Source organism: Phodopus roborovskii, unplaced genomic scaffold (genome assembly GCF_943737965.1).
Source record: "Phodopus roborovskii unplaced genomic scaffold, PHOROB, whole genome shotgun sequence".
NCBI classification, from domain to species: domain Eukaryota; kingdom Metazoa; phylum Chordata; class Mammalia; order Rodentia; family Cricetidae; genus Phodopus; species Phodopus roborovskii.
Window position 1 is genome coordinate 3,865,001 of NW_026126516.1, and position 13,767 is coordinate 3,878,767.

At 41.3% G+C, this 13,767-nt stretch overlaps 1 protein-coding gene across 1 annotated transcript in view; it reads left to right on the forward strand.

Annotated features, from left to right (window-relative positions):
- Positions 1-13,767, forward strand: part of Unc79 (unc-79 homolog, NALCN channel complex subunit) — a 191,916-nt gene that overhangs the window by 9,084 nt on the left and 169,065 nt on the right. The window contains exons 4-5 of the mRNA XM_051196519.1: positions 1,866-2,036; positions 10,302-10,394. Of these exons, the coding sequence (XP_051052476.1) occupies positions 1,866-2,036; positions 10,302-10,394 (264 nt within the window). The remainder of the gene's footprint in view (positions 1-1,865; positions 2,037-10,301; positions 10,395-13,767) is intronic.

Here is a 13,767-nt window from a genome sequence, read left to right on the forward strand (position 1 = left end):
CAAATTGGAAAGTCAGATTGCGGGAGCTTGCAGGTGTCAAGTGACATGCCTGCGCTGTGTGGTACCCAGGTCTAAATTCATCAGGGACTCATGTGTTCCTGGGAAGGTCCACTGGGTCAGTGTAGATGCCCTTTATTCTTAAGGTTTCTTGATTGTGGTATTTAACTTGGTAAATGGCAGTTCACATAATGTGTGAATCTTGACAATTTTAGTATGGATGATTTATGTTTTTGCTCTCATGCCTATGACGGCCGTGTGACCTTATCTTGATATTTATTTATTGTGTCCTTCTGCATAATGCAGCTTAGAAGCTGGGATAAAGCTCACCAGTCCATTCTAGTGAATGGCTTAGAGAGCCCAAGCAGTGCTGTTCCCCTCATGGCTGGCTGCATGACCTGGGCCGTAAGGGACTTGGAATGTGCAGTTCTTCTGTGAGAATCAGAGTGGTCCTGCCAGCTGATGTTTTGAGTGAGCTTCCTGTGAAGCATCTTCTGTGAACTGACTGACTGCTCCATGGCTAGAGGCTCTGTCTCACTTTGGGTCTGGGTGGCCCATAGGGGCGAATGAGAGTTGTTCAACTATGGGTGAACTGTGATTCAGGCAGTCACTACTCTCTCCAGATCTCAGTTTCCTTGGGTAGAAAATACCCCAGGCGGACTTCCAGGCACTTTCCGTGCCATTAATCTGAAATTAGGTTTTTTTTTTTTTTTTTTTTTTTTGCCTAAGGCTAAAAAAGGCCGAGTGAATAGAGCTGAGGTGTCTCTCACGCACAGTCTCGTGAAATTCGCACAATAACATCTGTGAATTTCCCACTTGTTGGTCTGGGCTCAAAGGCCCTCTAGGTTGCATATTGACTACATTGTCAGCTGACAGGCCAGTTGATATGGCATGTTAATTCTCATGACTATTAGAAATAATTTGAGGAACGCACATGATTCTGGAAGACAAGTCAGGGCCAAAGCAGACCAGAGTCTGAGATTTCTCTATCTTAATGAACACAGAGGCAATCCACCTTCATGTCAAGCCTTGGCTGAGGGCCGATATTTTGAGAGGTTCAGAAATATCACAATGTACACTGAATATAATGGGTTTATTCTTCATACATTCTAAAGCTAAAGAGTTGTAGTTTGTTTTGAAGGTCCTCTATTTTTACTCCTCATGCAGGTAACAATGATAGTAATATTAATGGCAATAAGTAATAACTAATGTTTTTGGAGTACATGCTATGCTGAGCTCTTTGTATTCATTTCTTCTAAACTCCTATAAAGCCAGGTAGGTATTTTTATTATCCGCATTTTAAAGCCTTGGGAGATTATTTTGAGGAGGGCTGGCTTTCCTGACAATTAACAGCTAAATGCTCTTGTGCAGGGCCAGCTCAAATCTTCCTCTCTGTGGAGCACACCAAGTCTGGAGGTTATAAACTACCTCACTGCCCAAGACTTAGATGTAGGACCAGCGTGGCTTTGTCAGTGTAGCAGAAATAGCCAGGGTTTGACTTATAATACGTCCCTGGACTTGTTTTGAAAATTCTAGTGGGCACATCACTGTACTCCAGTTATCTTTATGGGTGTCAGCATTCACTTGGAAAGTGCTTTGATTCATGGGATCAAGGACCCACAGCGAGGCTTATAGATGACTGATACACTGATGAGAAACTCATGGAACAGATATATTTCTTAATATATTCACCAACTATCTGCTGTGTACACCCCACATTCTACTAAGCAGTGCATTTCTGAACTCTTAGTAGGGGAAACAGCGGCTTTTATAATTTAAGCCAGCTTATTAAAACTTAAGATATAAAAGTAGCATGTTTTGTTACTGGCACCGTCTTCAGTGGCTGACTACATAATTTTGTTTTGTAGATCTTGGACAGTCAATATTTTATACAACCACGTGTTTGCTACCCTTTCTCAGTGATGATGTTCTGAGCACTTTGCCCTACACGATGATCTCAACGCTAGCTACCTTTCCTCCATTTCTTCATAAGGATATTATTGAATACCTTAGCACATCTTTTCTACCAATGGCCATATGTAAGTTCAACCTCACCTAACCCTAAAACTCTCTTTATGAAAACCGTGTTTACTCTTACAGGCACTTGATTTTCAAGGTTGTAACGAAATCACTTGATCCGTATACCTGCTATGATTTAATTTCCATTGTTTCAGCATTTACGTTGAGTTGGAAGTCAATGATGTGCAAGACAGTTATATCTTAGAATTATGTTATTCACTCAGTTTGCCCCCATGGAATAGGAAGAAAGAAGGTGTCAGAGCCTTCTGTGTTTGCTGCTTATACATTGCAATGTCTTTTCCCACATTAGAAAAGGAGCTGGACAGAGTGTCATCTGTTGTGGAGACTGCTCACTTCTGCATGTGAGGGCATGGGGTGGGAGGGGAGAAGGTATGTGTGGGGGACGGAGAGGGAAGCAGAGTGGGGAAAGGTAGGCTCTGGCTCCAGTTCTTTCTCAGGTTGCTGTGGAAATGTTGTACTGCTCACTTCGCGTAGTTGAAATCTCATTTCACGTGGTTGAAATCTAAATTGATACTGATGACTGGACTAGCTTTTCCTTCTCGGTATTTTGATGACAAAATGAGTCAAAATTTACAACACATTTTGAAAGAAGCTAAAGCCCATGGCTCCAGTGTAAGATACAGTCACAAGCCTGGGACCGGTCTTGTCTAGTAATATTTTTGGAGACAGGGCCTTGTCACTCCAGGTCAGCCTGGACCTTGATTGATTATGTAGTCATGAATGGCTTTGGATTCTTGAGCTGCTGTCTTGTGCTGGGATTATGGGTGTGTGCCACTGTACTTGACTTTACTACTTTTATAGAAAATTCTGCAGGGTCCTCAGACATGGAAACAAAGAGAAGGCAATGCTGAGTTGCAGCTTCTAAAATCAGTCTCTGAAGTGTTCTTTATCCATGGATTATGGATTAACCTATGTTTCAGGGAATAATCTGAAAAAATTACGGATTTAGAATTCAACCCGATAAGATACAGACTCAGCTCTGCCACTGGCTACTTACTCGAGCTCAGGCGGGTGACTTAAGTCTTTGATTTTTATCTATAAAATAGTAAGCTTTCTTGTGAATAGTAACCTTAGCTCTTGCATGAATAGTAATTGTGGCTGTATTTGAGGTGTCATGGGTTAGTGTGATTACCTGGGACACTGGTAAAGTGCCATCTCAGAGCCTGCTGAATAGTAAGTCTTATTTACTCCTCATTCTCTCTCTCTCTCTCTCTCTTAAAAATAGGGGTCTCCTATGTACCCTGGCTGGTCCGGTATTATGTCACTCATGGCTATTCTCCTGCCTCAGCCTCCTGAATACTGGGACTATAGGTGTGCACCACATTACCTGCTTTTCTTCTCTTGATTTTTTTAAAAACAAAAATAGCTCCACTAGGCATGTCTAACTCCTCATATCGATGCTAGCCACATTAAGTTAGGTTCTTACGCCCTTGTTAAAGTTGTTGTGTGCCAACAACTGGCAGACATGTGTACCTTTTGGGCTACACTGGCTTACCTCGTAGTTGGGCTTAATTTAGGTATACAACTGTAATTTTTATGTCTTTTTTAGCAAAGAGTAAGACTATTTAAAAATATTCAGCAAGTATTTAATGTTGCTAAAAAGCAACACTTAGCAAGTATTTAGATATAAAATATTTGCCGGAATATCCTAATTATCTGACAACAGGGGAAAATGAGCAGACTGGTGATGTCACTCCTAGTTGTAGAATATTTTACTCTCTGTTTCACCTGTGTGGTCTCATGAATCACTGCTCGTGTCTTATGGACACAGTCTTAGAATTTTGTGATCTTACTTTTAAATCGATAATGTTGACTTAAGTAAATGAACAGGCATCTGCAAGAAAAGAAAGACCAGCAGAGAGAGTATCTTCCTGATAATAATCTAGCTCACTGTGTCCCTAGCTCTGTTAATGTAGTCAGCGTCAGCTTCTCACTACACTGAAGATTGATCAGGTATCGCCAGCTTCTTTGTTGTTGGTGGTGTTTTTTTTTTTTCCAGAGCTGGTGACTAATTCCTCCTTAATTACAAATAGAGATTTCCAGACATAAGCCTTGTCATGTTGAAATCCTTTCTTTACACAAATATCTCGAGCAACTGAGTATCAAAAATTGAGTGTTGCAAATCTAAAATATATTTTGTGAATTTCAGTGTCTTTTAGTGGAATAACTTGATATTCACTTGAAGGTATGGACAAGTCATTTCATGTCTCTGAGACGTGATTTTTTCCTTCCAGCTTTCAAGTGGGGGTGTTCAGAAAATAATTTGAACCTCCTTGGTTCTTTCTGGCTTAATAATGCTAGGTTGAATAACATCAATGTTATTTTACATAATTGGTGCATACCTTTGTTTAACCCATTGGCATACTTGGCTCGTGTGTTTATTTTGTCACTCTGACTTTAGTCTGCTAGTTTGGGCTTGGCTTCTCAGCACCCTCCTGGTAGTTCGATAGCAGTCGATCTTTGTCATCTTTGCAGTGAGTTGTAGTGGTGGTCTGCATGCCAGCTGTTAGATTATTGAGTTGTGTCTTTGCACATAGACCTAAAGACAGAAGGGATGGACTTTCAGATTCCTGTTAGGATGGGCTGCGGTGAGGATGTGGGTCTTGTCATTTCCTCCACACTGTTTCTATTGTTGGTAGTTGTTAGAGTTTCACACTGAAACAGGACAGGGACATTTAACTTGGTCCGGAATAGTTTTATTTCAGTACAAAGATGTTAGAATAGAAGATGTTGCATTTTCTGAATGCTTGATAGTCTTTACCAGAAGGACTTGCTGGGCATGAAGGTGCAGATTTGTATTGCTAGCACTTGGGAGGATGAAGCAGGAGGATCACTACAAGTTCAAGGTCAAGGAGACCCTGTTACAAACAACAAAACAACACAAAACAAAATTGACAGGAAGATGTTTTAAAAAAAATCTCTCTTTGGTATGGTATTCTTATAGGCAGTGTAAAGCATGGGGTTTTTCTTTTCACTTTTTAAATGAGTATCATTAATGATTATATAACTACTGGTTGTATAATTAGTGATCGTATCATTGTCTGTATTACTTAGATGATGCAGTTTGGAGCTTTGAAGTGGATCCAATTCTTCAAAGCAAGCATTGGATGCGTAGCATACATAATGTTCATGCCATCTCTGTCACCACACTAATTGCTTAATGCCTTAATTGCTTTTAAATAACTCACCAATTTATTATAAAAATTTACCTTGATTTATTTTTTAGTAACTCCTTCCATAAATAAAATATTGCACTCTTTATTCTATATTCATGGAATCTACATTGTTTATGAAAGTATATTGAAAGAGTTGTTAAGGATTGAAAAACCAAATTATTTGCACATCACCATGGAAACCTCTCTTTTTCCAATAAAGGATTTGTTGTTCAAATTGAAATACGGATCTTTGGAAGATGATGCTTCGATATAATTTAAATAAGCATCCATTAATGTGGGCTGTCTTATTTTGAAGAAAGAAACAATGTTGAGGAATTGCACTGTCCTGGACTGTGCTATCTAATCCAGTTTCTTTCCTACCTTAGATATTCTAAGTCACTGATCTTTAGGAAAAAGAAAGGCTCATTCAAATCCTTGTGTTGGTTTAAAAACAACTGTACAACTTCACTGAATGTCTGGTTCCAGGCTTTGGTTTTTATTGCTGGGTTTCGGCTACCACACGGAGCACATGGTATAGTTCTGTGATCTACCACACAGAGCACATGGTATAGTTCTGTGATCTACCACACAGAGCACATGGTATAGTTCTGTGATCTACCACACAAAGCACATGGTATAGTTCTGTGATCTACCACACAGAGCACATGGTATAGTTCTGTGGTCTTATGAAGACTAATCTTACACAGAAAAAAAGACAAACTCTTGATGATATTTGAATAACCATTATCATGCATGCATAGTCTACTTATTCACTAATGATTGTGTTCACAAGGTAGGTGCTGCTGTAAGAGCTTTTTGTTGAACTGTGAGTAATGTTTGGTACCAGGATTCGTAGGGGGCAGCACTATAATCCTTTGGCTTTTCATAACTCTCCCTTATTCAACTTATTTCCTTAGATATAGGATTGTCAGTAATTATAACTCACCCTATCTATATCCCATCTTTGTTGTGAAGACCATGAGAGGAAGGCCACATGAGACTGGAATTTGAATATTCTATGATGTGCAAATACATAATGGAACAAATGCACAGGCAAATCATAGACATATTCATCAAATCACATTGCGATGAACCCTGATGCTTCTCTGTTGAGATTGTCCATGTTGTTCTGAAGATTTTTCCCTCTTAAACACACTGCTGAGACAAAGGGCCATTCAGGAGAAGTCAGGACCTTCCCTGGCTAGGTTTGTCACTAAAGATCTCAGCATGCTATGCACTCAGTACTCGAGGAGTTGGGCATCTTGCTTCACTAACCCAACTAGCAAGTATTTTGATGCTGCAAAGACTTCAGTGTCATGTGACCCTGGTATTGCTTTTTAGTTTAGCTGATGCCTTCTGAAGTCACGGCTGTCTCCAACAGACCTTTCTTAATAGACTACAGTTATCTCTGCTTGCACAAGCCCGAAGCCTACAAAAGAGGCCACCTCTCTATCCAGATAATGCTATCTGGCCTACTGTAGGAAGTGGCTATGTCATGTGTCCTAGGAGTTTCTTCACCCTAGGTGACTTTCTGATCTTTATCATTTAGAAGACTATAAGACAAATGGGGTTTATTTCAACCCATTTTACCTTAGACTATGCCTTATGGTGGTCATTTGGATTAGACCACCAAATGGCGGTCTAATAGCTTCAAGCCTGGTCTCTCTACTTCTTTGCTTAAGTTTCCTACTGTCATCTGTTCTTTACCCCAAACCTAGAGTTGCTTTCCAAACATGTAGATTAGATCATGGTATGCCCTGCTTTGTGTCACTTTAACAATCAAGTAAAATTCTGTGCAGCCTCACACTGTAGCCATTACCACACAGGGTTACTAAGCACATGTGATGTCTCTAGTGAAGCCGGAGAATGCAATTTTAAATCTTATTTAATCTTAGCTAATATACATAGCTACCTACCATTAATGGCCACCACACAGCATAACCCAGTTCTGGCAACAGAATTCTTTACCGCTGTAACCAAGAGCCAAGAATGATGCCTGGTGCAATTTTATGACAAAACGTAGTGTGTGACTGAGTGATTGGAGTGTTAGCTATGAATGCGTTAGTCCTGGACTGCCATTGTCCCAGTAGTTAGGCTGGTGCATTCCAGCGGCTAGTTCACATCTCACTAATAAAATGGCTGTTGTCATCTGCTTACTTTTAAAGGTAAGAATCATATAAGAATTGCACGTCTAGCACATTAGGAATTATCAAATACAGGTACATGCTAAAGGACTGGTACTGTTCATGCGAGGAAGGCGCGATGGTAATTTATTTTTTCTCGTGCCATTGGGGGACTAAGGGGAAGGCCTGGAAACTTGTAATTATATTTCCTGAGAACAATAACCTTCCCTTTTAATTGTATGTGCTTTTGTTCTTTTGTGCTCTCATGGGATCGAGCTGCGATTCTGTTTACATGATGCCTCTTAAACAAGATTCAGTAAATGATGTGTGCTTGTTCATGCTTATTACATTAGAGCCATGGTGATTTTATTCAGTCTTGTAGAAGGCTTTGAAATTGCAAGATACTGTCTGTTTATATAAGTATTGGAGCCAATTTCCTGGGGCTTGTGTCCTAGGGGAACTCTTTTGGCTTTATGGATGGTCATACTTGAGGGACAGCATAGATTTGCAGAGGTAACAGGGACATCCAAAGGTCACTGAGTCATCTGGGCAGCTCTCCAAACAGACTTCACTTAAATCATCTGAGACAGTTGGGCATCTCTCACATTTTTAAAGGCCTCTGGGCACAGTGGCTCCCAGTCTAACAGTTTTCATTGTTGAAAAAATGCTTATTATTAAAAAGTTTGAGTTGGATTTAAATAAAGGTGAAAACACTTGTCACCAAAAGAATATACATGTGCCAAGAGAGGGGTGGAGAAGAGAGGAGAGGAGAGGGAGGGAGGGAGGGCAGAATGGAGGGCAGGAGAGAGAGAGAGACTTCCGTTGTTGAGTATGTTGGAGTAGGCATGCCTTTTTTCTTCAACAAACGGCACAGGAATATTGTGTAAGTGCTTTCTCTTCCTAGCCTTTGTATTGGATGGGCATTCCCTTGCTTACCTCTCACTCTCTAATGATACAGATCCAAGGCCAGCTTGCATGAGAGCCAGTGATGTGCTTATTAATTTAACAGAGTTCCCGATTTCCCACACTGGCTGAGCTGGGATCTCCAGGTGTGGGCCATAGGAAGCTGAATTAGAAAAGGCTAAAGATGGAAAGCAATGGGTCTCATTCTCCAGCATTTGATTCGCAGCCCTTCCTTCCTCCGTTTGTCTCATTTGATTAGTCACCTTCACTCTCTCAGAGCAGTGTAATGCCCTCTGTATCAATCCTTGTCTGCTTATCGGCATTTGTTTATAGTGTAGAGTGAGACAGATCTGTGTCCCTGAGTACCACCTGCCCTGTGAATTAGACACACACAGCCGGAGGTGATTAATAAAGGTGGACTCAGGCTAGCGGGACTCAGGGTACCTGTTTTGTTGTTTTGCTTCCCCCAACCTGATGCAAAGACTGCTGTCCTTCATAGCATCCGAAGTGCTTGATATGGAAACAAAATAGAATCCTGTTAAACTTTCACTGTCTCTACTATTGCAAGGTGATTTCTTTAATGTTTCTGTTTACTGAGTGTCTTATTGCACTGCCTTGTTCTTTTTAGATGTAAATGACACCTGCTCCCATAGATGGCACTTAAGTACAAAACAAAGCAGAATTTGAGGTTATCTGCTTTTTGCTGACTGTCTGCAGTAGTGGTCTTTAATGTGTAGAAAACTGTTGACTTGGTGAGTTCTTCTGGGTGCTAGGTGGTTGTTGTTGTTGTTTCTGTTTGGCAGCTTGGTGTACAAGCACATCTGTAACAGGTTCCTCCTACCTCTGTGGGAAAAAGGAATTCATTTTATATTTTAATCTTGGTAAGAAGTCTTCCTTTCTTGGGGGGTCCTACCTCAGTTCTTTCTGGGATAGAAAATAAACTTTGGCTAAAGTTACCAAACAACTTCCATCGGAGCTAGTTTTGAATACTTCCAGAGCGACCTAGTATTTTTCTATTAAAAACAGACAATTTTAATATAGAGTTTGACACCACTTAAAGATGTGTTTGAATCAGTGTACAAGTGGATATTACGGTTATATAGCACTTAGGTGAATTTTTGAAGACACCTACTTTCTTTGCAATTGGACATTTGTTGGTGTAGGATAAAAATCACAGTTATGCACAGATTCAAAGAAGTGCTTTGTTCCAGGCAACACAGGTCGATGTGAGGAGGATAGACTGTGGAAAACTGCAAGTGATTTCTCATGGCAATAAAGACACTGATGGGTTCCATGGGAAGGTTGGAATACGGCTGTGTAGTCACTGAAAACTGTTTAAAACCCGATGTGATCATTTTCATAATACATGACTTAGTGTTTGTATGTATAACTAAACAAGAGGTTACACGTTATATGAAGCTTGTTTGCCCACCTCTCCAAGTGTTAATATGTTCTAGCTGGGTTCAAAAATCTTCTACTTTCTTATGAGGTTAACCGCTAACATGTTTATGTGCCCTTTATATTTGGGCCCAACAGAAGGTTCTATTTTCTTCCTTTCCTTTATAGATGTGGACATATTAGGAACAGAGGCCACGTCTAAGTTCAGCTCTGACAAAGCCATTACATTCTGGTTTTGTACCTTTTCCATGTGGCTCTGCTCTAGATGTTTTATAGTGGCATGCGATGGTGGCATTTGTATGCAAGGACCCTTTCTGTGGTTTTCTTTCTGTGAACTTCTATGCATTTGAGGATGGGGAAGTGGCTTAGTTTGTGGAGTGTTTCCCTCACACGCAAAAAGCCCGGGGTTTGATTGCCAGCATTCCATACATGCCTGTACCCCAGCTCTGAGAGGTGGAGGCAGGAGGATCAGGAATTCAAAGTCACCCTGACTACATGGAAAGTTTAAGGCTAGCCTGGGGTACATGAGACTAACATCTTAAAAAAGGAGGAAAGAAAAAGTGAGTAGTCCCTCAGTTCAGTTGGAGCTTTCTCTTGAAGCTCTTTTGTGGTTCTATGTAAGGTAGCAATTATGTGCTCATATCTAGAAATTAATTTGTATCTAATCAGAAAATTTTGATTTCAGTGGGGTCCTCCAGGAGAGAAAGTGTCCCAGCCCATGTGAACCTCTCCGCATCCGCCATGCTAATGATTGCAATGCAGTACACATCTAATCCAGGTAAGCAGAAACCCGACAGCTTGAGCAGCTCCAAATCTGTCACGAACGAGGTGACATCTAATGAACAGGGTAGACTTTTTCACATGGGAACTTCTCTAGGCAGAAGAGACAAGCGATGTGTTAAAAACAAGCCTCTGAGTTAAAATAAATGTATCTATTGCTAGTAGAAGTGATTTGGTTTGCTAGGGAACATTTTAGAATGTTTGAGGATGAAGCGTTAATGCCTGGAAGTTGATGACTATATAGAAAATTTCAGCTAAAAATATAGAGCCGGGTTTACAGAGTAATCTCTAGCCTGGGCTACAGGGTGAAATCTTGTCTATACACACACAGACACACACACACACACACACACACACACACACACAGACATACCCACACTGAATATTACATGTATTGACTCATATGCATACATATATATGTATTGTAAATATTTACTGTAGTAACAGCTATTGATAACTAGCTGATAATGGTTTGGGTAAATTTGCTTTGCTAATGCCACAGCAATATCTCTGAACATGTCTTATTACCAAGTTTTAGGTTTCTCATAGGGCAAACAGATGAAGAGGGATGCATGATTTAAAGGGTTAGGAACATTTTAGTATTCTTGTAATTGTGTGAGAGCAAACAGTTGTGCTTAAAAGTCGTACTGGAGTTGAGTAGCTGAAGAATGACTGCCCACTTTTGTTCTTGTGCCTTAGGGTGCTTGTGGTGTTAGATGGGCTTGCCCATGATGCACTCTGGTTGTGTTTGTCAGGGTAACTGCTGATTTATCTCGAGGAACTGACCTAAAAGGCAGCTCACTGTTGAAGTGATGTGTTAAGATATGAACTCTGGGCTGGTCAGGCGTTGGTGGCACACACCTTTGATCCCAGCTCTCGGGAGGCAGAAGCAGGCAGACCTCCATGAGTTTGAGGCCAGCCTGGTCTACAGAGTGAGTTCCAGGGCAGCCACGGCAATTACACGGAGAAACCCTGTCTTGCAAAACTGAAAAAAAGAAAAGGAGGGGGGGGGGGAAGATATGTACTCTGTTTTTTACTTTCATGGCATGTTTGCTTGGGAAATGAAACAATTTTTCTGATATTGTTTTTAGTCTATTTAAGTAGCATAATAATTGATTTTTTACTTGAAAACTTTTATTTAAAAAATATTTTATAAATTCTTTGTGACTAATACATCTTAGTCATAGAGTCATCCTGTGTGTGGTTTTGTTGTTGTCTTACTTGAGGCTGTCTGTCTCCTCTCTCTACTGAAGCATGAATGGGTTCTCTGGAGCTTCCGTTATGAAGACATCGGTCATTTGCGAGGCTGCTGTCCTTACTGTCTCCTAAAGACCCTGCCTCCTAACGTTATCATACCGGGGCCTAACATAGATCTTTGGGAACATAGATATTTGATTTATCCGCTTTCTACCCCATCTCCCTAATTTCATGTCCTTTTCCTACCCGAAGTACACTAATTCCATCTTGACAACCCTAAAAGTGTTAATTCATTCTGTTATCAACTCAAAACTCTGAGGCCCAACAGCTCATACATAGAAATACCATCCAAATCCATAACTGTCAGATTTGAGGCAAGACTTATCCCAGAATGAAGTGCTCGTTGGCTGTGTACGTATGAAAGCAAATATATTACATGCTTCCAAAACATCTGTGAGGGCTGGGGCTGCAGCTCACTGGTGGAATGCTTGCTTAGCACAGGGGCAGCTGAGGGTTAAGTCGCTAAACAAAAGCAAACAGGCAAATAAACATAAAAAGCAGTGGTGGACCTAGCCAGAGTGTAGACATCCCACCCCAAGGGGAGAAGGGATGCATTTGAACTCAGCATCAAACCTTAGCCTTGTACATAATCTTCTTCGACTTGATGCCCTTCTTTCGAGACCCACAGTGGTGGCAGTCCTGTCTCCTCTATTGCTTTTAGGAGAAAGGGTTTGGCCCCAATGCCTGTAGTGGTCCTGCCGCCATAGCTTTAGGCAGCCTGGCCTCCATCAGTCTGGTGAGAATTATCTTAGCGGGGGGCTACACTGCCCCTGTGTCTACCTCAACTCCACTCGCATGGTCTGGGGTCCAGTGCCCAATGGCTTTTTAGGGTGTCCTTTGAACTCTAAGTGGAAGTATCCATGAACCCACAGCTTTCCTGTACGTTGTGGACACTACTCTGGTACTCTAAGTGTCTGGAGCGGTCTTTGAAAGGCTGCAATCGGAGTCAGCTGAGCGGCCCCAAGTCCGTACCTGAGTGGGGGAGTGTGGATGAGGGAAAGGCTAGCTATAGACAAGAAAGAAAAGACAGAGAGACAGAATAGAGGTCAGGAGGGCAGATCAGTCAATACTGAAAACCCACAAATTTATTTTTCACCACTCTTACATACCTTGTTCAAAAAAGGGGAACACAGTATCATGCATATGGAACAAACAGACTTTCCTTCCTCACTTATTCTAAGGGTTCAATAACCACACCTCAGCTTCAACTTCGTGTTCCCTAGCCTTGAGGTCAGATTCAGGTCTGTTGTTGTTTAGACTAAGACAGCCAAAGCCACACCTTTGACCTTTAGGTCTTATGACTTGCTGAGGACAGCTTTGAATTCTCTGCCCTTGTGCCAAGATGGAGTGCATCCATCTTTATGGGCACCCACACCCAAGAGCTTCATTTGGCAGCTAAAGAATAAAGCATTAAGTGTAGGTAGGAACTAGGTATAGCCTGCAGCAAGCCCAACTTGCTGGTGGCCCTTTGAAGCCATGCCCCCTGATGGAGGTGCAGTTGAGATGGTTTCTAAGTTGTCTTTAGGCCACAATGCGAAGGCTGACTAATGTGTTTCCTGGCTCCCTGGTCATATACCGCTACAGTGGTCTCTCCTCCAAGGCCTTCTCATCCTTTCAATACAGACAGCCCAAGGAGTTTCCAAACTTTTAATTGATTTCATCTTGATGAACAATTCTGATTGAAGTCATTTCTTTCTTCTAGAATTTCACTGTAAAACTATAAATACTCAGAAAACAATAACAGAAACAGGAACGAAGACATGAACCAGGTCGTCCGTTTGGCACTTTTCTAAGGGTTTCCTCAGCCAGTTTCATCTCTCACAAACTCTACCTCCTGTCGTACTTCAAGACGAGAACATAATGTGACCAAGTTCTTTGTCACTTGATGACAAGGGTGGGCTTTCCTCCAGTATGCAAATGCATGCTCCCTGTTTCCGTCTGACTCCTCATCAGAATTGCCTCTACTGTCCAGTTGTTGTTGTTGTTGTTTTAAAACCAACCTTCAGTTCAGCATACTTCCAGAAGAGTGAGGCTTCCTCTGCTCTTCTCTTCCAAAGCCTTCACACAGTTGTCATTACAGGTCTGTTCACAGCAACGGTGCCTTTTCTAGAATG